This window comes from Polyodon spathula, chromosome 1 (genome assembly GCF_017654505.1).
Source record: "Polyodon spathula isolate WHYD16114869_AA chromosome 1, ASM1765450v1, whole genome shotgun sequence".
NCBI classification, from domain to species: Eukaryota; Metazoa; Chordata; class Actinopteri; order Acipenseriformes; family Polyodontidae; genus Polyodon; species Polyodon spathula.
In genome coordinates this window covers 13,888,567-13,914,856 of record NC_054534.1, presented here as the reverse complement: position 1 = coordinate 13,914,856, position 26,290 = coordinate 13,888,567, and the positions used below count along the sequence as shown (strand labels likewise).

Sequence of the window (26,290 nt, the reverse complement as noted above, 5' to 3'; positions counted from 1 at the left end):
AGAGAACTTTGAACTGAAGATGGTTTATACTCGCCTCTGATCATCACCCGGAATAATGACTAAAATAAATGTAATAATTTATTTCATTGAATAGATTTCTGATATTTTGTATAAATGAGCTTAATACCTGGTTTGTCTGGAGTATCTAAATGTTGTAAATGTTTTGTCAATAGTCGCTTTCTGTGAAGCAGCATTGCTTTTTGTTTTGTTGTATTTATTTGTTTGTTCAGTAAGTGATTTAGTTCACATCAAGTGGACTAGAATGCAACTAGAAAATCCTGCAAGTATGTACTAACGTAACCCTGATTACAGAGCACCAAACAGACGATCCTGATAATTGATTTAACTGATTGGAACAAGTTAGACTGATAAAGAGGGCTACAGCTATGGCCAAAAGTTTTACATCATCTTGAATTTTAAGATTGAGACATACGTAAAATAAAAACTATATGAACGTAATTTAGATCTTTTCTTTAAATCATGTAATCAAAGAAACTACAAAGCGATACCACACAAATCTGCCAGAATAGTAGTACAGTATTTCAAGTAAAATTTCCAAATGTCACATTTTTGAGTCTATCAGTGTATGGAAAACTACAAAGCAGTATGTAATTCAATATGTTAACGCAACATTATTCAGCAGGTTTCATTTGAATTTATGAAGCACATTTATTTTTTTTTAATTCTATAGGGTGATACAAAACTTTTGGCCGTAGATGTAACATAAACCCTTCTTTACTAATCCGATATGCAGAATTCTGTGTCAGATAAATATTTAAAGTACATCTGTGTGATTGACGCAAACATTTAAGTAAAAATAAATTAATTTCATTTTCAATGTGGGTGATTGTAGTCCCTGTCTTTTAGTGCACATTTCAAACTGCCTGATCATATTTGCATTTTAAACTGCCAACATTTTTGCAAAATTTAGCTGTTTATAGTTAAAGCATATAAACTGAAATTGTAATGTATTAAACTGAAAATTATATCAAAGGTACATGCATACAAAGTTTATTTTAAATATATATTCTTGTGCAATACTTTTTTTTCAAGGGCCTGACTGCCCAAATGTGACGGACATAAGAAATGCACAGTATAACATTTTCAGATGTACTAGTCATTTCTCTACAAAACATTTTCAGCAGTAAATGCATCGGACAAGCAAGCTTACTAAATTAGTCTTATCCTTCAAAGTACAAAAATAATCCACTTGAACAGGATCATCAGGAATCTGATTTGGTATGCGGAAATAAGGGTCTTGTTTAGTCTGATTTAGCAGATGATCCACCTGTGATTATTTTATGGTACGCTGCAATCAGGATTAGCAGGTGTACCAAATGCAGTCCAGTCAAATGAACTAAAACAGCATAATCCACTAGTTAGAAACATCACGTTCAGATACCCAGCATAATGGAACAGGTCTCTAATTTCAGTCAGTTTTATCATTCCATGTATGCAGTTTCTTGTATGTTATAAATAAGTGTTTTTTAATTAAATAATTGAGTTAAAAATAAAAACATGTTTGAAGCTGGTGTTTAGCTAACTATATTATGGTGGTTCAGTATTTATTTATTTATTTATTGTAGTGTATTGTATTGGTTTTCCTAATTTAAGACAGTTTCTTATGCAGCTGTTTTTAACCTGTGTATCTGCACTGTCAGACTCTCCAGCATCAACCACCAGATTCCCAGTCAAACAATTCCAGATCTTGTCAGCACTTTGGAAGGGGTACAGACCTGTTCTAGCCCTATCAAGGAGAGAGGATGTGAGGCCAAAGTGTCATTTAATTTGCTTTATTAAGTGGCAACTGTCATGTTTATTATATTTTTTTTTAATTGAGCTCATTTCAATATTTCTGTGTTAATATAAGGCCTTGCTGCACGTAGTAGTCAGTCGCATAGCAGCTGGTGAGTTCAATGTTCTAGTTGGTTCATATTGTCCGCCCTCTTTGCCGGGATCCTAGTCAAGTACAGATCAAAATGCTACTGAAGAGAAAAAAAAAATGGATTAACAAACTAGATTCAAAAAAAAAAATACAGCCTGCTTTTTAACACCTGATGTTATTGATAAATAAAACACTGTGTAGGCAGTGTGTTTTTGGATGCTGTATTATTGCTTCTTTTCATAAAAAGCCTAATAGTTATACTGCGCTTGTATGTTATCTTAGAACCATCCAGTAGAGAGCAGCGTGGCATTACAAACTAAATTAACTGTAATCCTTGTCAGGCTCAATTACTTTAAAGAGTGCGATTGAAATAATTAGGTTAGCTCAATTAAGTCTCCTATCTTAACAGAAGGAGGTCAGCCTATTTATATGCTGTATCATTGCTGATTACAATAGAATACATATTGGGGCTGGATATGTGCCCTTTGTAAAGCAGATTACATAAAGCACAAATGTAGATGGTGCTGTGTCTATTGAAAAGACAGGACAAAAAATGTATTCTAACCTTTTAAAATGAAATCATAGTGCTATACACTGTTCCAGTCAATTGACTAAGTCATTGCCTGTGTTCAGTGTTTGGGTTGTTTTGTATATTAATAGGTAACATTCAAATGCCACAACACTCTTCAGCTGTCAACCGAATGTTGCTGTACAATCAATGCAGAATGGCTGGGTGGGACTTTTGTTCTTCATTTTACCCCAAAAAACATATTTTTGTGCAATGGGACCAAGACTGGCACAACACTGTGACAGTAACACATCCTGTTAAGATAGTGTATATTGCATATATCTAAGTCATATTTAAGTAAATAAAAAACATGCATATATTAAATAGCTGTGTGCAACTACAGGTGGTAGGGCACCTCAGATGAGCTATTTCATCTCAGTAGATTATTATTGTATGTTGCAAAACTGACCATCTGTGGTACCAGCTTCTGAGCCATGATGTTTAAGGATTTTGTTTTGCCAAATAAAGAATAGTTCTGCTTTGGTGCCTTTGTGACTATCAGTCATGTGAAACCAGGTGAGTAAAGTACTGCAAAGTACTTCAGATTTTATTCAACAGAAAATATCTATTGTCGTTTTATACTGCCTTGCCATGGGTGTTATATCATTTCCTGCAATGTGGCTGTATTGTTTGATACATGAAATAATTATTTACCACAGTTACATCCAGACAAGTTATTTAAGTCTGAGTCATACAGACCATGACTCACTAATGGAGTGTAAAATTGATGGTTTTTGAAGTTTTTTTGGCTCACTGACACCTGCACGTGTTTTCTATAAAATAGCAAAAGGAAACACACAGCCTCAATGTCCAAGGAAGGTGAAAAGGTAAAAAGATAACACGAGTATTTTTGTACTTTCACGGCTATTAAAAATAACAAAGGAACAGAAAAACAACCAAGTAATAGAACACAAAAGGGTAAATAATGGCCTGTTGCATAATACACTTTCCTCTAATCTTCTCTGTTTTTGTTTTTTGTTTTTTTTAGTTTAAGGTTGTTGCAGAAATCAGCTTTACTGAATGAATAACTTTGATTGTCATTTCAATGTGATACTAAGTAAGCAGCTTTTCTTTTTTTATTGTACTGTTACCTTTGTATGAAGTTTACAGTCATTAGGAGAGATTCATATTGCAATTACTCAAATATTGTGTGTTGTGGTGACATCCCTCGCGTTCAGGAGCAGCTTTTTGCAGTTCTAGTTGCCTGCCATTGACATTTTTAATGTCACCCTCTTCTGAAACAGCTGACCTGCAGTTGTCTCGCTAAAGATGGCAAGCAAGGGGTTAACTAAAAAAAACTAAGTTAAGAGCTGGCTCCTGCCTGCTGGAATTGTGTTTACATCATGTATTATATTACAGCCAGTGGAAACACAAATTTGTAATCTGCGTGCACACTGTTCACAGGGGTTTCCTGCTTGCTGTGCATTCTGAATACATACGAACATTTATTTTTTATTTTTAGCAGCATAACACAGAAATCACCCCCTTCCACCAATTTAAAACCCTGGGAAATGAAGATAAGGAATTCCTCATCTAAGCTGTAAAGGAACCTATAGTGCATAACCCTGAAGTTCACAGTCCGTGGAGGTTGTGTGGTCACAAACAGGTTTGTTTGTGCAGGGAAAACCACTGCACTCTGAAATAAGCGTTCAGAGATTTGGTATAAATAATCCTGTTTTCCTTTCCCCTTGAGGACCAACAACTATGTAACCTAACTACTCACAAATAAAAGGAGAATAACAAACAGTATCTAGACTTTTAGATTAAACAAATAATTACAAACACCTGCCATAACACTTTCAATACATGCTGTAGGCCCATCATGTGCTGCCAGCATGGCACAGATTCAATGTGACATGCCTAATAAGTGTTTACAGCATTAGAAATTTGGGGATCATTTAATAGAATTTAAGTCATCTATGTTATGCATGTTAACATGTTTCTCTTGAAACTTTAGTCTTTTCTACAGTCTTGAACAGTAGGCAACTGCCAGTTGAGATCCACTCTCAACTCATTATCAAAGTCAGATCTGTTTGACCTTTCGCAACAGAACTGATATACTGACATATATTACAGAACATCTGCACAGGTTTCAATTGCATAATGACAAATAGCAATTCCTAACTCTTACATAACACTATTTTCTACGTATTTCATATAGATAGAACATTTATTAATACCTGCTTAATTCTCTCCCCTGTGATGGACTGGCGTCCTGTCCAGGGTGTAGTCTTGCCTTACGCCCTGTGTCTGATAATGGATGGATGGATGGATGCTTAATTCTCACTTGATAATTTCACCCTGTGCTTACTGAAATATCCCGGTCATAATATAACAAGAATTGATTAGTTCCTGCAATAAAAATATGTTTGGGGTTTCACAGCAAAACAGGCATATTTGCTGTCTCAATGCAATAGTGTAATAGTGAACTCAGTTAATTTCCCATAGAATTCTTTTAAGTAATTCCATGAAAAATGTTCCATGGTGGCACCCTGAATTTTACCTTTTGTACACGTTATCATTATTTTGTGTGCCTATATATTAACACAAAACCTCTGCTGAACTGTCAATACATTCCTGCACTGTGCAAACACATTTTCAGCTGGAGTAAGAATTTCATGTTTTTTTCTGCTTTCATATTGTTTCACCAGTGGGAATTAAGGTTGTTTTAAGATCTGCAAGTTGCACCTACATTTATGTCAAAGAAAATACACATGTAGCACAATTTTTGTTCCTGGGTAGTAAGTGTTATTTCCTAATTGCTTATGCCTTATTCTATTATTCCCCACAAACTTTGGTGACCAGGACAGTGATATTTTGAAATATCACTATTTCCAATGTCCTGGTCACAAAAGTCAGCAAAGTTTAACTGGTATAATCGGAAAAACTAATAGCCATTTTTTGGATTCTATACTTTATGTGAACGAAAAGACACACATTTGCAATTGGAAATAACATATTTTGAAATATCACTGTCCTGGTCACAAAAGCAAAGTTTGTGGGGAATAATAGCCATTTTCTATACTTTTGAGGCATAAGCAATTAGGAAATAACACTTACTACCCAGGAACAAAAAAAAAAAAAAAATTGTTACAAGGTGTAATCATCTTGTATGTCTCTTGAGCGTTAAGGCAACACATGGCAGAACTTGACACTTTTCCATATGGACTCACAATAACTTAGTGACCCCTATTGGGATGCTTTGTAACTTCATAGCACTTCATTTATTTTGATACTAAAGTCACCCTGAGCTTGTCTGCTAGGGACTGAACTTTAAATGCACCTGAAGAAGAATGTTGTCTGTAAAACTTTCCACGGCTCTTAAAAACAAAACCAGTTTCTAAATGTGTGTGTTTAATATAGAAAAAAATATGTTTTTGGACTGACTGAAAACAGTAAATCCTTTGTAAAAGCAATTGTTTTATAACACTGGTTACTATTTTACAGCAAAATCTTATCTGTCCAATTTATACAGGTTATAAGGGGCCAGGAAAGTGGGCAATTCTGGCATTTAAAAATAGGTGTACTGTATGTTTATTTTTCAGGGTTCCTTGTAAGATTCCAGAGCAGCTAAAGTGGGACATTCCTAACCAAAATATGCATTTTCAGACAAACAGTCATTGTATTAAGAACACTCTGTTGATCTACATTACTGTTTTTTTTATTATTTATAATACAATTTATTTAAATTATTACAATTGTTGAAACTTTTCTTTTACTAATTTCTATTGACCAAATGAGTAAGACATAAAAAGCTCTGGGTAACAATTTTTGCCTGCAATTATACCCAGATATTATGCATTACACCCAGCAGGGTTTACAAAAGCACGCTCATTTACCTTTGCAGTATCCTGTGCTGTCTGTATTACAGCAATGCATTTTTCAGCCTAATATTGATTATTTTGATATTTTTATTCACTCATTATGGGTTACAAATCAGATGAAAACTAAAGTATATTCAGGAATGTTCGCAAGGAGAAAGATTTTGTTTTTTTGTGCCTGGTATTGTTTCCAGATCACAATCCCTCCTTCAGATGTATTTACAAATTATTTTTGGAGCCATGATTGGGGAATAAAATCCAAAATGTAGCCTGCAATATGTCTATTAAATCAATAAATAAGCCACTATTTTACGTATTTTTACAGAAATGCATGAACCAGACTCACGTGCATGGTTACGTACACTAGAAGAGGCATTGTTTAAATCAATTCAATAGACCTCAACATCTGTAACAGGTTTAGCTCCAAAACGGTTTAACTGTTAAAATATTTGTTTATAAGCTGCCTGTTACTGTCAGACTAATACAGCAATCTCTGTACCTTGTTTTTAGAATGTGCATAACACGCTTATCTACTTTCCATTACACAAGCTTCCCATAGTAAAATCATAGAAAAGTGAAATACAGCATAGGGAAAGTATGGTAAAACATAGGTAAGCATTGTGAAGCATCTTAAAAAAAAACAAAAAAAAACCATGGTAAACATTTGATAAATGCATAGCACAAACATGGGAAAAGCATGAGTAAACTGCAAATCTACCATACAAAGTTACAGTGGAAAACTTTTATAAGGATTGTTTTAACATATACTACAGATATGTTTTGCCAAACATGAATTGCCATTTAAACAAGGATGCTTTCTTGTGTTCCAAAATCTTCTTCTTACTTCCAGGGTACATGTTAGTCTGCTTACTTGACGTTGTACTGTAACCTGTGTTCAACCACTACTCATCTATGCAATCCTATGAATCCCCTTTACAGCACAATTTTACTATTGTTTTTGTTACCATGGCAAGAGTATATAAGCATGTTAAAAGGCACAGTGAAAGCCAGTTAATGCATAATGCACAAGGCACATATGAAAGGGTAACAAAAATAAACATGGACAAGCTGGTAAAGTGAAAAACCACCAAGCAGCGTTTATATGGAGCTCCCCCACTAGGAACTGGATAGCTGCCAAGCCTTAATGCTGACCATTACATTTAAGTAGGCCTAATGGGGCAGCTTGTTCCTAATAAAATGACCACACCCGCAGTACTTGCTCACTAACTGTATTCTGAGTTTTTATATCATGACCTCCTTTTTGTTAAGACCAAAAACTGGTGTCAACACTTTTTTTCCCACTAGTTAAGTACACAATTCCTGATAAACCAGTCATCCAAGAAACACTTGAAATCTGTCAATTGCAACAGTACCACTGACGTCACATGTGGATAACGTTTCATACAGAGGAAATAGACGTACAAAACTACAAATCCCAGAGAACACTGTTTTCTTGTCCGGGATGCATCTGGTTGACCCTATAACCTCTTGCAGACGTAGGAATCTGTGGCGACGTGGAAATATGGAGGCATAAAGAGAAATGAGAGATTGCAAAAACATAGTCTTTAAATAATAACAACAATAATCAGTAAACTGGAAGTACTGGAGAAGTGACAGTGCTTACACTGACAGCCCACGTATCAATTAAGGAAGTCATTTTTGGAGGAAGGGAGAGTCGCCTTCGAAAGGTAAGTTTGAGGGGTGTAAATATGTTTACAGTATGTTATCAGTAGCTGTTACTATATTTCGAGGGAGATATTTTGTAATTCACGTACATACCCACAGAGCAATTAAAGGATCAAAGTGATATTTCTTTTGGCAGTACATCACGCAGAATACATCTCTTCGTTTATCACAATCACATCCTGCTTAGCTAGGTGGTTCTCAAGTGATGCTTATTTATTTAATATTTGTATTACGGGTGTTAGTTACAACTAGAGATTGCGAACATATAAATACATTAATTCATAACTTAATAAAAGTGACAGGGGAGTAAAAGATCTGATCCACTGTGTTCAAAGTTAACTTGTATGGAAAACAGATCGTTCTTCACTGCTGTTTGGTTATTTAGATGGACAAACCTTTATTTTTAAAGGTATTATTTTAAAAGTATTTTTCAAAGGAATACATGGTCATGCTTGGCCGTATAATAATAATAATAATAATAATAATAATAATAATAATAATAATAATAATAATAATTAATAAACTGTTTCCTGGTGATTTGTGAAAAACTCAGACTCCCTGAGAAGGTTGGGTACTAAAGTCTTGTAAAATACACTACAAGTGGGCCATTTAATAAGCCATCAATATCTACTTCTATTGGCATGTCCAAGGTTGCTTTGGGGTGAGGAACAATACATAGACACAGATTTTATCATTATAAATTCTTGGGCTTGCCAATAGTATGATATTGAACTTTAATTCCACTGAAATGTGGTGGTGTTCTTGTTGCAAGATGTTTAGCAAGTAATGTGGAGAGAGGGAGGGAGAGAGGAAAATGCTTCTTAATACATTAGTTGATTTATCATGACATTTATTGTTCCTTTTGGTTCAGTTAGTTTTGAAGCGTATTTTAGATGTTATAGTAACCAGAAGAAACAGTTGGCAAAAAAGTATTTGGTCAGGTAAGCAATTGTCAAGAAACAAGATATTTGTTTAGCCAGGTACAAAACTTCAATTTACATGGTAAACTTGCAGTAATACAATGTAGAAACAGGAGCATGCATGCCTTTCTCTCACATTTTGCCCTACTGTACTCTGGGAAGAAAGTGCCCAAACTGCAAAAACTGTCTTAAGGGAATTTATTTATATATAACACTTAACTGTAAAATATGCAATACTAACATAAACTTCTTAGTTAAATTCTTTGACAGACATCTTCAATGGGGAATGTAACAAGCAGGAATTAATTAAACCTATGGAATGTATCTATCTTCGAAATGTAAATTATATATTTTCTGGGTTAAAAGTTTAAAGAGGAACTATAGCTTCTAATTTAATGTAATGTAATCACCCTGTGTCTTTTTGTCATGTTTTCAGTTGTGGTTCTGAATTTGGAAAACGGTAGATGTTTTTTTTTTTTTTTTCTGTGTCTGAATTTTCGTGGCTTTGAACATGCTATGCGCTTGTCTTGATAGTTCAGACTGTCTAGCACTGGATCAGTCGTCCTCATTCTGTTGAAACCGTGACAATTTCACAGACAAACAAAAAGACAAATGATAATAGCAGAATATTGGATTAACAGAAGCCAGAACCAGTAATTTCTTGATGTGCTCAGAACATGCTGGCTGTGATACATGTGATGGCCCAGATGGCTGCTTGTATGATGCATAATAAGATCAAATGATCATTTAATGATGGACTATTTTATTAAAGCTGAAATTGAAATGATAGGGAGTGTATGTATTTATACCAACTATAAAACACACTTACTCTTCATTCAAGAACCATTTGGTGAACAACAATGAACTACAGCAAATGCTTTTGGTCTTACCACTGTACAAACCATATATACCTCTGTTATGATATGTTAAACTATCATCTATACACAATTAGTTGTCATGTCCATATACATAATAAATACAATGACAGTTAAAAGTACTCAACAGAATAAAAACAGACTGATTTGTCAACACTTGAAAACAGGGCTGGGGTATTCAGCTGTCACATTTCTATGGTAGGTGGATGCCCATAGGAGATAAGCATAATTTGCTTTTGATATTTATAGGTGGGTGTAAATGAATGGCGCTTCCAACCCACATCCTTGTTTGATAGCTGATCAGGTTAAACATCTACATTCTAGAACTTTTATAGGCAACTATTGGCATTGGTTTATTTTTTCACAGCCTTCAGTTTATTGACCATGCTGGCGCCATTCCTTAATGTTAACACTTCCCATCATGAATATTTATCTCCGGCATCATGTGAACCATATTGAAACAGAGTCATTTCACGGAAACACATCCATTAAACTGATGTAGGATGCAGATATTGTAGTGTGAGCAATTGGAAAAAGATGAAGCAGATGACAATCATTGAGAGTTGTTGCTAGTTTATTTCTATTGGACCTGGCTTACTGTGAACAGAAAAGTGATACTGTTTATTTTTAAACCAAAAATCTGACTGTACATAGGATGAAAAAAAAAAATCTGTCGCAACATGAAACAAAACCTAAGTATCTTCTTAATGATATTTTGAGAAAACTAAAACAAATTGTTGTTCTAATAAATTCCATAATGAAGTAAACCAACAGGATAGTCTAGTTTTAGTGTCCTGTTTGTGAATCTGTGCACAAATATAGCAACACTATAACCTTACCATCTTATTTTGGTGTGCTGCTTTTGTTAGAATCTTTTGCATCCTGTCCTAACAGTTTAGCATCTATTATTTCACCTTAAGCTTGGTATAGTCTCAGGTAATAGGCAAAATGTATTTGAAAACAAGTGAGTGTCATATATTAAATGCAAAAATGCAAAAAGCATTTTTTTTCGAGAAGCGAGGGGTCAATAAAGGACTACTGGAGATATCATTAATGGAGAATGAGGCTAATGGAGATATCATTACGGGAATGAGGAAGTGGGTGATCAATTAAGAATTTGCACAACAAAGGAAAAACATTGAGTGAAAAGCTCTCATCACTCGATTTTCAAGGTGTGTTATCCGAAGTATAATCAACAAGCAGAGAGAAACGTCATCTGTAATTAACAAACCCAGGACTGGAAGACCCAAAAAGCTGTCTAACAAGGATGAGCATACTTGACAACAGAACTGGCAGAAGGCACAGGTGTCGTTGTCCATCAAATCAACAGATTGAAGGTCCCTCTTGAAATCAGGACTTAAAGGATGTGTTTCAGTAAGAATACCTCTGTTAAGAAAGGGAAACAAGACTAAAAGGCTAAAATATGCACAAGAATACAGAAATTGGACTGTTGATGGACGGACGACAACACCCTTCCAGTTCTGTTGTCAATTCAACACTTGACGTCTTTCTGTTCCTTAAGAATATTATCTTCAAGTATGCTCATCCTTGTTAGACAGCTTTTGCGCCTTCCAGTCCTGGGTTTGTCAATTACAGGTGATGTTTCTCTGTACTTGTTGATTATGCTTCTGATACCACACCTTGAAAATCAAGTGCTGTGAGCTATTTCACTCAATGTTTTTCCTCCTTTATGCAAGTCAAGGTTGTTGTAATAATAGAAAACACTAGTGGAGGCGTTGAGTAAATTTTTGATGCACATAATGCATCAGAATAGAAAAATGTGTCGTGTGTGTATATAGATACAGTGCCTATAGAAAGTATACACCGTCTTTCAAATTTTTCAGCTTTTGTTGCCTTATAGCCTGGAATTAAAATGCATTATTATTTTTTTTTTTCATTTATCTACTCATCCTACCCCACAACTTCTAAATGAAAAAAATATTTTAGAAATTTTTAGAAAATTAATTAAAAATATAATCTGAAATAGCTTGGTTGGATAAGTGTCCACCCCCCTTGTAACAGCAATCCTAAATTAGCTAAGGTGTAACCAATCACCTTCAAAATTACACACCGAGTTAAGTGCCCTCCACCTGTGTTAAATGTTTTTTTTCCACCTGTTTCCGTGATTTCTGGATAAATTTAGCAGTTCCTGTAGGTTCCTCTGTTGGGTAGTACATTTCAGAACAAAGACTCAACCATGAGCACCAAGGTGCTTTCAAAAGAACTCCGGGACAAAGTTGTTGAAAGGCACAGATCAGGGGATGGGTATAAAAAAAAACAGTCAAAGGCCTTGAATATCCCTTGGCGCATGGTCGAGACAATTAAGACGTGGAAGTTGTATGGCACCACCAAGACTGTTCCTAGATCAGGCCGTCCCTCCAAACTGGATCACCAAGCAAGAAGGAGACTGATCAGAGAGGCTACCAAGAGGTCAGTGGCAACTTTGCAGGAGCTACAGGCTTTTATGGCCAAGACTGGTCAAAATGTGCATATGACAACAATATCCCAAGCGCTCCACAAATCTGGCCTGTATGGTAGGGTGGCAAATAGGAAGCCCACCTTGAATCCCGTTTGAAAGAAAACACTCAGGAGATTCTGTAGCCATGTGGTAAAAAGTTTTGTTGTCTGACAAAACTAAAATGGAACATTTTGGCCTAAATGCAAAGCGTTATGTTTGACGCAAACCCAACACAGTTCATCACCCAAAGAACACCATCCCTACTGTGAAGCATGGTGGTGGCAGCATCATGTTATGGGGATGTTTCTCATCGGCAGGGACTGGGACACTTGTCAGGATAGAAGGGAAAATGAATGGAGCAAAGTACAGAGAAGTCCTTGAGGAAAACCTGCTGCCCTCTGCAAGAAAGCTGAAACTGGGATGGAAGCTCACCTTTGACAATGACCCAAAGCACACAGCCAAAGCTACACTGGAGTGACTAAGAAACAAAAAGGTAAATGTCCTTGAGTGGCCCAGTCAGAGCCCCGACCTAAATCCAATCGAATTTGTGGCATGACTTGAAGATTGCTGTCCATCAACACTCCCCAAGGAACTTGACAGAGCTTGAACAGTTTTTTAAAGAAGAATGGTCAAATATTGCCAAATCTAGGTGTGCAAAGTTGGTAGAGACCTATTCCAACAGACTCACAGATATAATTGCTGCCAAAGGTGCTTCCACCAAATATTAACTAAGGGGGGGGGGGTGGAGACTTATCCAATTATGATCTTTCAGTTTTGTATTTTTTATATATAATTTTTTTTACCAATAAAAACTGTTTTTCCCTTAACAATGTGGAGTATGGTGTGTAGATAAGTGGAAAAAAAATCATAATTTAAATGCATGAAACTCTGAGGCACTGACACAACAAAATGTCAAAAAAGTTCAAGGGGGTGTAGACTTTCTATAGGCAGTGTGTGTGTGTACACACACACAAACGTTTGAATTAATCCAGCTCAAGTCGTCCACACAGGAGGACCATTTCATGTTTAGTCGGGCGTAATTCTTAGATACTGTTACTATTAAAATAGTTTGGTTACAGTTCCTAGCAGCACAATAAACGGTGGAAATTAATACAATAGTATCCCACAATGCACTGTATTTTAAAATAACGTGTTATGCCCCATATTAACAGAAGTCCATATCGCTAAGAAATAAAACATGTATTTTGGGAAAAAAAGAAATGCGAACACACACACACACACACAAATAGTGCTTGGCGCTTTATTTTTAATCAGGTTATTTAGCTGATTCTCTTTCATAATTAAACCCAGAAAAAGCTGTTCATTACAAAGCCATCTTTGCTTTTACTTTCATATCTTGCATGAGCCTAATTCTGGTCCCTTTTTATTTTATTTGACGTATCCGTGGCTTGTTTATCAAGATGGCAAGATGTACTGTAGTGTGTGTGAAAGAGCTGATGGGCAAAAAAAAAAAAAAAAAAAAAAAAATACATACACAGGGACTTGCAGATTTTCAAGAATCTTCGCTTAAAAGACACTGATACGGCAATGCTGTTGCTGTTATTGGAATGCAGAAAAATATGATAGCCAGCTTCTCAAGTGCCACCAGGTATGCTTCTGGGTCATCCTCCACCGCCATTTTATGCGTCCTCGCTTTTGGGGCCACCATAACGAGTGTTGCTCCTGCTGCTGCTGTGGGTGGTATCACCAGCCCGACTCTCAAACGGAGCCGTGTACCGCTCCTCTCTCCATCTCTCCTCAGACTCCTATATATACACACACTTCGATAAATAAGATGACAACATAGTTAAACAAAAAATACTATACTATTTAAACAAAAAATACTGCCCAATAGAGGGCAGTAAAAAAAAAATTAAAAAAAAAAAATTTGGAATTTAATTTTTTTTTCTTGTTTTAAACTTTCCTAACATACTGTAATACCTGCTGATTGCCTGCAAAATGATTACATAATCTATTGATCAGAAACTGGATGTTGAGTTGGTCGAGTGTCTTATACCTGTTACAGACTTCATCAGTTAATCATTCTTCCTTTGTTGATTTCTCAGCAGCCCCTGCATTCATGAAATGAAGGTGTGAAAGCACTTTCGCATTGTGACTCGGAGATGGGAGCCAAGGCCAGCCACGTGAGCGAACTGTCAGAAAACGAGAACCTGAGAAAGTTGATAGGCACAGTGTCCATATCAGAAAATGACCCTTTCTGGAATCAGCTGATCTCATTTTCCTTCACAAGCCCCACAAACAGGTAAGCTTTGTGGAATTAAAGAGTAGTTCTTACAGAGGTTGAGAATCATTAAAGCATTTTTAAAGCTGATAGTTGACAAAATGAAATTAAAAAAAAAAGAAAGTATTTGGTCAAGGATTATTCCCCCCCTCACAGTGGAGACAGCTGCTTACCAAGACTTGAGAAGTACTAAGTTTTCATGACGATATTTATGTCCATTTCTTATGATGTGTATTATATACATGCATTGGATTTAGGTGGTGAGCTGCTTATTTATTTTTTAAAAGATACTTGCAACTCTAATTTGGTATTTATAGCCGTGGAGGAGGCTATGTACAGTAGCATACTACAAACATTCTTGATTAGGCTTGTTGCGATGTTAGAAAGACAGTGGGGCTGGAAGGAATCTTGTTTAGCAGATGGACTCCATTTGAACTTCTATGCCGGTAATGAGGTATATCTAGCTTGGTTAGTCTGAGCCTGGCTCCAAGATGTATTTTATAATGTAATGTTTTTATTTGTCAGAACAGTATACTGTAATGTCAGTTTATTGCCATGGGTACTATACACTGTGTACTGTGTGTCTCTAGAAGTCTCATTGCATAAACATCCCAAGAATAACATATTCTGTTACAGAGCTTTCCCACACGGCACATGAAAACACGAGCCTGGCGCTTGCATGTTTCTCTAGCATTCTCAGGCTTAGCCACTTGACACCAATGGTAATTTATCACGAACCGTACAGCAGGATTTCATAGGTGGAAAACATTAGCTCTAACCCAAAACAAACAGATCTGTTTGCTAACTGCTGGCTAATGATTCACTCTTATCGAATCTTGCAATCTAATATACTGGAAACTTGGACAGTCAAACTAAAAATGTTCTGATGTAATTTCGTTTCTCCAGCCTCCTATATCGTACACTTGAATAAGCAGCAGGGAAGTGGAAATGTTTTTGCTGGTTTGTTGATTCTGTTACACAGAACACACTGGCTATATGCAGTGCTCGAAATAAGCTTTTTATTTTAGCCAGCAGGCTTCTGTTTTTTTCTTTATGGTTGCCAGAAAAAGAAAATAGTTGCCCATAACTGTGTTTATATTTAATAAATTTTAATGAACTTTTGTTCAAATTAATATAATATTAATGTATACATTTTTTACTTGCACAGTAATGTGTATCTATAAATGTTTTATTTTTATTTTATTCCATATATATGCAGTACTTTTTTTTTCTGCACAGAACCCCCCCCCCCCCCCCCCCCCCCCCCCCCCCCCGTCCCTTTTTTTTTTTTTTTAAAGGCAGTCCAAAACAAACTTTAGAATAGGTAATGGTGAACAATAATTTCATTACTGTGCATGCTTACAATAACTGCAGTACATGACCTCATTAACTAATTAACTAAACTTAACTAAACTGTTGGCACCATGATTGCTGAAATCTCATGTGAAATTTGAACTGTGTTCTTCTGTAATTTCTAACTCATTCGCTTCATGTGTATTGCTGCTGCTTTGAGATATTGGTGTAACTAACTTTGTCTTTGAAATAAGACAGTATTTTTGCTGTCTGTTTGACATTTTATTAATCTTCTAGGTTTGCATAGACATCCGGGTAAGTTGGTCTGCACACACATAGCATCAGAGCTGTTGAAAACAAACAGCTGTCAGACAGTGTTGCCCTTTTGTAATTGTAACTACCATACACTGTATGTCGTTTTCCCAAAATGACAAGGAGTTGTGTGGTTGTGGGATGCCAGTACTATGACTGTAATTGGATTGCATCGAAATTGCACCATGCAATCAGGTGCGATCATTGTAACCTATTGCAAGTTATTGAGCCAGGCTTTATTTTCATAAAAGCGGATACAATGTCCTGGTCAAGTATCCAATCAGTGAGCATGGAGAAGCCACATGACAACATCGACGGCAACATCAGGAAGGAACTTGACAAGTGCAAGAGAAAAAAAAAAAATAATCAAGTTCCCACTGCGCCTGTACTCAGTCATACACATGAAACTGGTAAATTAGTAGAAAGCAATATAGGCTACATTTTAGAAGTATTTTGTCAACGTATGCTTTGCAAGAACCTGGTAAATTAAAAATAAATAAATAAAAATAACTGAAGGGGAAACAACAAAGTAGGCTATTATAAATTTAATTTTAAAATATATTAGCAAATTAATCCGACAGTTTTTAGTGATAACTATCTTTGGTTTTAAACACTCAGCAGGTTAGGCTATATAGGCTACTTTATTAAACCCCACAAATATTTCACCTTTTGTAAGTTAATGTTTTAAATAACTGCAGAATAACAATGGCACTATTTCTCCCGTTTTCAGGAGTACAAATACAGTAAACTAATTTTTGTTTTTATGATAATTACCTAAACGCAGTCCTAAACGATGACATGCAAAAACAACGACAAGCAATATAACATGTAGCCTCTAATACAAGATTGTATAATGATACGCGTTCTTGAGTCCGCCAGCACAACGCACAAGTGGAAAATACAAGCTCTCCAGTTTAGATCGGAAACACAGAACAGATAATGCTCAGTAAATTAGGCCATGTAAAATTACAAACTCACGCAGGATTTCAGGTTAAATCTATCTATGATGAGCTATGGAAGCTTCAATGGGCATATGCAGTCTCTACACTCTCTGTCTTCTCTATGTCTTTTGTTTTTGTACTCAAACACACTTCCTACTCCCCAGCCCTGCTTCCAAACACCAGTCATGACGTGGATGTGATCGCATTGCACTCGATTGCATCCTCTGCGATCAGCCGCGATTGCATGCGATCGATTGCATGCAAGCCCACGTTCGGATTGCATGCGATCGGATTGCACCAAAATTACATAGTGTATGGTGGCCTTTAAGTCTAGGTAGATGAGAAAAGTGTACATTGGCAGCTGCCAAGGTGGCTTTCAAGAACCATCTGCAGCAAACATGTTCATGATAAACATAGTCGTACTTGCAGTATAAGTTACATAATACTCACAATTATAACTTATACAGACAAATATAAAATATAATAACCACAATACTGTAACACTTTAGAAGTGCAGAGATGGGTTTTATGAATAAGATGATTCATGAATGTAGCTATTCTTCTTCTTCTTCTTATTAGTAATATGGCTGGGATTTTCACACGGGTGTCACGGATACTGTTTTTTTATTTATTTTTTTTATTCCCGTGACTTGCAATATATGTGATTTTTGTTGACGTCGCTGTGATTTTTCACTGGCATGAATGCACTCAACGTTACCAACGCGACTAGTGTAAAATGTATAGTAGCAGGTGCTCCATAAAGCCAGGAAACCTCTCAATGTACAACATGCTGTATCGGAAATAATATGTAAAAAAACAAACAAACAAAAAAAAAACACAATGACGAGAAAAAAGATCTTTGTTAACAAACTTTGAAAATAAAGTTTCCCATCCGTATGCAAAAAAAATTTTTTTTAATGTATCTAAAATAACATTGAAACTGAAATTTGTGCACCTGTAATGCCATTATGGCCCTACTTTTGAAACTTTCAAACAAACTTTTCTGATTGTACGTGCAGGTAGTGGACAAAAAAATGGAAACACCTCGGTAAATGAGGGACACCAAGTATATTGAAAGCAAGGGCTTCCACACAGGTGTGGCTCATGCGTTAAGCAAATAACATCCCAGCATGCTTAGGGTCATGTATAAAAATGCTAAACAGGCCTGGTTGCCCATAACTATGGCAAGCATGGCTGCAAGAGGAGACTGCAGTGACTTTGAAAGAGGGGTGATTGTTGGGGTGTGTTTGGCAGCAGCTTCAGTGACCAAGACAGCTCAACTTGCTGATGTTTCACGAGCATCTGTGTCTAAGGTGATGTCAGCATGGAACTCTGAAGGAAAGACATCATCAGCAAAGGGCAACGGTGGGTGGAAGCGCATACTCTAGGATTGTGATATTGTAGTGCAAGTGAATCGTAGTAAATTTGAAGTGTAAGGAGAAACAGGCGAGCAACTGCAGATCAATTGACTGCAAATTTCAACCTGGGGCGCGAGCAGCCAGTTTCATCAAAAACTGTCCGCCGGGAACGCCACAGAGTGGGATAGCATAGTCTGGTTGCTGTGCACAGACCACTCATCACACCTAGCAATGCATGTTTGCAAGTCAAGTGGTGTAAAGAGCACAGGCAATGGACTACCGAGCAGTGGAGAAATGTGATCTGCTCAATGGATCATCCTTCACCATGTTCTCGACAAATGGACGAGTACACATGTGGCGCCAACCTAAAGAACTCTACAGCCCTGAGTGCTTGGTTCCAACAGTGAAGGGTTCTGGTGGTTCCGTAGTGTTGTGGGGTGCATTTTCCTGTCATGGTTTGGGTGCACTCATTCCCTTAGATGGCAAGGTCAATGCTAATCGCTACTTAATGGTACTGAGTGATCACGCCATGTTGCAGCATTTCTTTCCTGCAGGGGGGGGGGGGGCTGTCTTCCAGGATGACAATGCCCCCATCCACAGAGCATGTGTGTTCACCCTATGACAGTGATGTTATCCATATGTCATGACCTTCTCAATCACCAGATCTGAACCCAGTCGAGCATTTATCTATGCCACGGCGCATACAGGCTGTGCTGGCCGCACGTGGTGGCCCAGTGCCCTATTAAGTGACTTTACATTGGTATTGACATTTTTTGGTCCACTACCTGTAGTTGTAGGCTATGAAGCTTACCTAGTTACATAATTACATACTTGCACATTAAGTGATCCGTTTGCCACTTCCATTTAGATTGCCTAGAGATTCCGCATAACGTAACGATCTATATGGACAGATGTGCCTGTGATGTAGGCACTAAAATTATTATGTCTAATATGGGTCCAAAGGTATTTTAATAATAAAAAAACAAAAATGCAAATTGTTATTAAATATTGAGAAGTGCATATGTTAAAAAAAAATAAATAAATACAGCACAAAGTGGTCGATTGTAAGCGACTAAAATAAGTTACCAAAAGAGAAAAAACGGTTTCCATAGCGACTAAAATGGTCGCTACTTCGAGCGCTGTATATGGCTCATTGTATACTGTACATCAAGATAGATTCCCCACAATCCTGTTAAATTTTACACTAAATAAGTTTCCTGGTCTTTCATATTTTTTCCTTCTTTGCACTCAGCTTCTTCAGAAACCATTTTTGTTCTAGATAGTTTATTATAGTATTCAAGGTGGTTTTATTTAAGGGGTGTTCTCTCTTCACAAAGCTTTCTAGTCACTGTCACTATGAAATAACGTCCATCATCCTCCTCCTACTGCAGTGCTTCTCAAACCTTTTGAACCGTACCCCTCTTTACACTTGTCTGTGGTTCTTGATTCGCACCAACCCCCCCCCGTGTGTATGTGTGTATATATATATATATATATATACACCAGCAAAAAAAAAAACCTGTCACTGGCTTCTCTGTTTGTTATTGCTGTTTTTTTTTCTTTTGCGCAAACCAGCCACGGATCTATCATAATAAGAGCAAAAATAGTTTACTGGCCAAAGTTTATTAAAGTGCACACCTCATAGTAAGCCGATAAACAATACACATCATCAAAAGGCAGCAGATCCAGTAATATGCAAGATTAGAAGGCATTGGGAACCACAGTACCAGCAGCAGCAGGCTCCTATGTATGCCTTGTGTAGCTATGTTTTAGCTTACAGAAGCAAAACGAAAATGTAAACAAAGCAGTACAATGGCCTTTCATACCCTTTCCTGTGTCTTTGTTTTCTGGTAAAGCTTTCCAAGAAAAACTGAAAGCTTTTAACATGGGCATGTGAGGTAACAATCTGTTTCAGTATGTAAAAAAAAATAAAAAATCTTTTGGATACTTTTGCCTTTTAATGTATAGTATTTTGTGGGTTTTTTTCCTGGCAACCTAATAGAAAAGATTTTTGGGTACTACAGACTGGCTCAAAAAGACTGGTCCCTACAGCAGTTTAAACAGCAATATGTTTTGTTTATTTCATCTCACAGGGTACTGTGCAGGAGTGAAAACCAGAGATCCTAGTTTTCAACAAAAAAAAATAATAATTAATGCGTTATTCTGCAATTTAAAATAAAGGGTAAAATTGAGCCCCATTATAAGACAGACAAACAGTACTATTGAATAACAGATAACACATGAAGTATTTATTGGTGCACTTTTAAATTCTAAGGAAGATGCAAGCTCATCCGTGCCATCAGTCAATAATATAAACAAACTTGCCATTTTATTTTAAACATTACAAAAACTTCTATGTAGTAATAATACAAAACTACAAATACTACTTGTACTAGTTTATCTCTGAATTAGCCTTTCTTATCTGAATGGCTATTTCCAGAATCCTTGAATATGTGTCCTAGAGGCAGTGATACATACACGATTGTCTGGCAGTTGCTGCCTTGCTGTGTTCATTTAAACCAGAAAGACTTGACGCAGCTAGTCCAACAGGGGGCAGAGTAGCTCCACTAAAGAGGAGCTAAGTTTTGCTTTTTCTTTGACCGGTAAACTGTTGTGATTTAATGTTGAGTCCTCAGTAGATTAGTCTGATTTCTCACCACAGCCTTATTTTTTGAAAAATTGGAAAATGAATAAAAATAATTGTTCTCCCAATTTTTGGAATGTCCAATTATTAATCAGCCTGGCTCGCCACTGCAACCCCCGAACTAACTCGGGAGAGACAAAGACGAGCACTTGCATCCTCCGAAATGAGTGCCATCAGCTGTCTGCTTTTTTTCCCTCTGAAAGGCCGCTGTGCAGCCATATTCAGAACTGTGTCAGAGGACCACACAGTTCTAAATTGCGTACAGGCCAGGTTGCATGCGCACGGCCAGCCACAAGGGTCGCTGGTGTGCGATGAGCCAAGGACTGACCCAGCCCCGACCATACCCGGGCAGTGCTTGGCCAATTGTGCGCCACTCCCTGGGAACTTCCGTCCACGGTCGGCAGTGGCATAGCTTGGATTCAAACTGGCGAACTACAAGCTATAGGGCGCATGCTGCACTCCGGGTGGAGGGCCTTTACCGGATGCACCACTCCGGGCCCCACCACAGCCTTATTAAACTGCCTTTATAGTTCTGATCCCCCCCAGCTGGGCAGAATGTATAACATTCAATGAAAAGGATACACTTCATAAACTAGACACTGTTGTGATTAACAGTGCAGACAGCCCTGGAGAAGGCCAGAAGATGACAATATCTTGATAATTGATTCAGTGCACTGAGCATGCAGAGACATGCCTCTGTGGTCTACTGCTGTTAATTGGGTGTACTAATGGTGCAATTGTACAATAGCATGCTTCGGTATATATGTTCCATTAGGTTTCCTTTTCAGTTTTTTTAAATAATTAAAAAAAAAAAAAAAAAGTTTACCTCTTTCTACATTTTTAAAAGCACAATTCGATCGACGCCATACTTCTGCAACCCACCCACTGTTCAGGAAGACTGAATATCAACAGGCCACCTTCCTGCCCACTGTCGAGCCAATCGCCTCTTTTATCCAGCCAACCCTAAGCAATGAATGTCACCAAGCTGCTGAACTCTGGGAAGTCTTAGTCTGGCCAGTAGGGGTCGCTGAAGCGCGATTTGGTATCACCAACAAAAAACAGTATTTCTCATGCATGCATGCATTTATTTGCACACACTACATATCAATTACATAAAACTGTAAAGCATGGTGGTCTGGGACAACTTTGAGTTTTAAACAAGCTAGACCTATAATGACTAATAGGTACAGCATGACTAGTTTGGTGGGTTCATACAGCAGCATAATCCTTTATAGACCTTACTAGTATGTAATTACGTGTTGATGATAAATTGGGTGACAAGGTAAGTTGAAAAGCCATCCAAAGCTCCAGCAGGAACTTGGTTTACAGCAGCTAATTGTTGAAGTATGAAGGGTGAAACGAAACTTAATAAATTCAACGACAATCTTATTGAAGATATTGGTAAAGGCTTCTAGTCTAAATGTTTGTCATTTACTTTTATTACGTTTATTTTAGTATTTCTAAATTGAGTACTATTGATAGTTTAATAGTTATGGTAAGTTTAATAGTAAGGGAACAGAACTAAAATGGTGAGACTTGATGAAGGTTGATGGATAAAATGAAACTCACCCTGACCGTGATTTCTTTCTTTTGCAGTGCAGACACAAAGCTTTTGGAGGAAACCACTGTCTCACTTTCTAAGGCCCTAAGTATGTGTGTTTTATTATGTATTTTATTCTTCACTTTTTCACTTACATTAACCTCCATCACAGTTGACACTTTGTACAATACTTTTTTTTTTATCCCCATACAAAGCTATGATACTCTAGTCTACACCAAATATGTGACATACATTGTTGTAATGGAGTCTGTTTAACTGAAAATGTTAAATGTTTGAATACGAACAACATATAAATACTGTATATAATTCATATTATACTATATTTTTAAACAAATTTACTGAAATGTATATTTTCTTAATCAGTAACATGCAAGTACGTTGTCTTAAAAGGAAAAAAGAAACCAAAATGGTGTTTCCACAGAAATCACGTTAAAGTGTGCTCGCTCACAGGGGGTGCATAGTAGGGGTTACAAATTCCAAGTATCTGGCACATCATTATATCTTTCTAATTCCTATGCCTGGTGGTAAGAAGTGTGCTCTGCAGTTGCAAATACATTACATTTTGCTGTGGAAGATACCTTTTTCCCATTAACTGCCATGGTTGTTTTGACCGCCAGTGTGGCGGCATAGCCTGTTGGGGTCACATCACTGCAACCCTTCAATACTTTTGAGAATCTTTTCTGAAAGTAGGCAGCAGATCAGACAGAACCCCAACTTTTTCGAATAAAATCCATAAATCAGAGATCCCCAAACGTTCCTGGCTTGCAGTCTCTTGTGACTGAGGACCCCCAATCAGTGATTCCAATTTTAGTGTCAAGGTATTCGGTGTCAAAATGTATGGAAGTTAATGAATCCCCAGCTGTGGGATCAGTGCTTTGTCAGATATCAGGATTGTTTGGGAGAAAATATTACTGCATATATGATGGAGCCCATTTTGAGAATCGCTGCACGGAATCACACATAACTATTAATCTTTCCCATTGATTTTAGATCTACATTTGTACTTGGATTGTTTTAATTCCTGATTTCTTTTTTTTTTTATTTTTAATTTATTCTATTATTATTTTTATTCCCTTACCCAAATGGCAAATACAGTGAAGTTGGTTCCCACAGATGAGCTGCCAGCCTGTGTTCACTTTCTTTCAACAGTTAGGTTGCTGAGAAGTATATTTATACCTACCTGTAATGAAGGAAATCACTGCACCCTCAGTTACATTTCCCTATAGGGCAAGCAGTGGCACAGTGGAGGGGTATTATTGGGTAAACTCGCTCAGCAGCCCAGTCACTGGTGCCAGCTCTGTAGGGAACTAGTCCCCGGTGCTGTCAGTCTGTCATGAGTGGTGTATGTTTTTTGTTATCACATTCTTGCAAGTACAGCATTCTGAATATGCATATTTTTATCATTAGTTAGAAGCCCTCTGAGCTGTGCATTGTACTATTATTTTCTGTTAAGAGCTGACGCCTTCCTGCAGTTTTTGATTTTAAGTTTGTTTGATTTATTTGTTTGAATTTTTTTTTTTTTTGCTCTGCTCTTTCATTAGTTGAGAACAATCCAAGGACAGGAAACTTCGGAGCCCTTGTGAGAATTTTCCTTAGCAGAACCAAAGAGCTGAAAATCTCAACAGAATGCCAAGAGTAAGTAACACATGTTCTTTTACTTAACTTTATTTATTATAAAAAAACAAAAAAAAACAAAAAAAAAACTCATTTACAAAGATGTCCCATGGTGGCAGGCACAAGTACACATTTCATTTGGTTTGTTCCTTTACTCTAACTGTTTCTGTTATGAGTTTACATAAAATTTAAATCTATTCAGTTTGAAATACCCAATCTGTATGCCCCTGAGGAGCCCTGTCCAAACAACCCGTTTTTCATTCTTCTAACTTCCTCTTTATGTGTGTACATTTTTCTGTTCCAATTTCATAAAAAATGCAGTCTGAACTCCCTGTATAAATAGTACCAGTACTGAACCACCCACTGGGGGGGGGGGGGGAAGGTTAAAAATCTAATTGCAGTAAGTAAATAACAATATAGCTACACGCTCCAGTTTTATAAGGTACACAACAATTTATTTAAACATTTTGAGATGAATGTGTCACTTTTTACCAAAATCTCTGCCAAGAACAAACTGGAAAATCATCAAGGAAATCACAGAAAGACATCCAAGGATCTGCAGGCCACTCTCTTGCCTTGGCTAGTGTGAGTTCATGACTGTCAGAAAAAGAAAAGAATGATGTTCATGGAAGGATAGCCAAGAAGAAACCACTGCTCTCTAAAAAGAACATTGCTGCCTGTCTGAAGTTCGCCAAAGAGCACATAGCTGATCCACAAGACTTCTGGAACAATGTTCTCTGGACAGACAAATCAAAGGTAGAACTTTTTGGCCTCAATGAGAAATGTTATATTTGGCGAAAACCAAGCGCTGCGTTTGAACAGAAGAACCTCATCCCAACCATCAAGCATGGTGGTGGGAGTGTGATGGTTTGGGGCTGCTTTGCTGCCTCAGGACCTGGGTGGGTTGCCATTGTATCAGAAGATTCTAAAGTTGAATGTCAGGCTATCCGTCCGTGAGCTGAAGCTGAACCAAAAGTGAGTCATGCAGCAAGACAGTGATCCTAAACATACAAGCAGATCTACAAAAGAATGGCTGCAGAAGAAGAAATTCTGTGTTTTTGAATGGCCTAGTCAGTCCAGACCTAAACCCCATCAAAATGTTGTGACAGGACCTGAAGCGAGCTGTCCATGCAGGGAAGCCCTCAAATGTCACAGAGTTGAAGCAGTTCTGTAAGGAGGAATGAGCGAAAATTCTTCAAAACCGATGTGAGAGACTGACCAACAGTTGCAGGAAACGCTTAGTTGAAGTCATTGCTGCTGAAGGGGGTGCCACCAGTTACTGAATCTAAAGGTTCACATACTTTTTCACACATGGATATTGAATGTTGAATCATTTGTGGATAAATTAATGGGGAAAAAGTATCATGTTTTTGTGTCATTTGTTTAATCGGGTTGTCTTTATCTATTATTAGGACTTAGATTAAGATCTAATAACATTTTAGGTTTGAAATATGTGAAAATCCTAAGGGGTTCACAGACTATTTCTTGGTACTGTAAGTGACCTGATGAGTCCAGGCAGAGACTTCAGGGCGCTCCAGGTTTCAGTATCTTGGAAACGTGGTGCTTAGGGTCGCCTAGTTGATCGTCAGTCCTCCTGATATTGGGTTGAAAAGTAGAGTGAAATGCTGTACATAAAACGTATAGAAGAAAAAGACTGTGTCCTTGATTTTGGTGTTGTCAGGATGTCAAAACATATCTTTCTTCAGAAAATAACCTGTAGTTATCTACAGTGTGGGACAAGGAATGAACAGCTGTGGGAATAGTTTAAACTTGTTTGTAGAGGATATAGTCGGTAACTTCCAGGGAATGAGTAAAAAGTTTGGCACACCCCCCTCATTACAACATCTTTTAGTTTAATTTGAAAAATAACTATCATATAAGCCGCAGTAACTTCTATAGGACTGGCATTTTTAGATATAACAAATATAACTTCTTACCTCTTTATTTTCCCATTGCAACATCCAGTACTGAGGAATTAACCACATTGTTTTTTATTTGTTTTTTATTTGTAAAAACACACTTAAAATGATGTAGCATCAATTTAATGTTAACAAAACAATTGCAAAAGAATTGGAAAGCCGCATTTCTGTCTGAGGTATTTTTAATGGGCAA

General features: G+C 37.0%; 1 protein-coding gene across 4 annotated transcripts in view; it reads left to right on the top strand.

Annotated features, from left to right (window-relative positions):
• Positions 1-7,750: 7,750 nt before the first annotated feature.
• The window catches only part of LOC121314418 (dymeclin-like), a 170,911-nt gene continuing 152,371 nt past the window's right edge, over positions 7,751-26,290 (top strand). Inside the window, exons 1-4 of one of the 4 annotated variants that reach the window (XM_041247681.1) lie at positions 7,751-7,962; positions 14,283-14,476; positions 22,600-22,652; positions 24,106-24,199. In XM_041247681.1, the coding sequence (XP_041103615.1) occupies positions 14,337-14,476; positions 22,600-22,652; positions 24,106-24,199 (287 nt within the window). In that variant the 5' untranslated portion in view covers positions 7,751-7,962; positions 14,283-14,336. Of the gene's footprint in view, positions 7,963-14,279; positions 14,477-22,599; positions 22,653-24,105; positions 24,200-26,290 lie in introns of those variants that run through there. The other 3 variants (XM_041247671.1, XM_041247690.1, XM_041247699.1) reach the window with 3 other exon arrangements.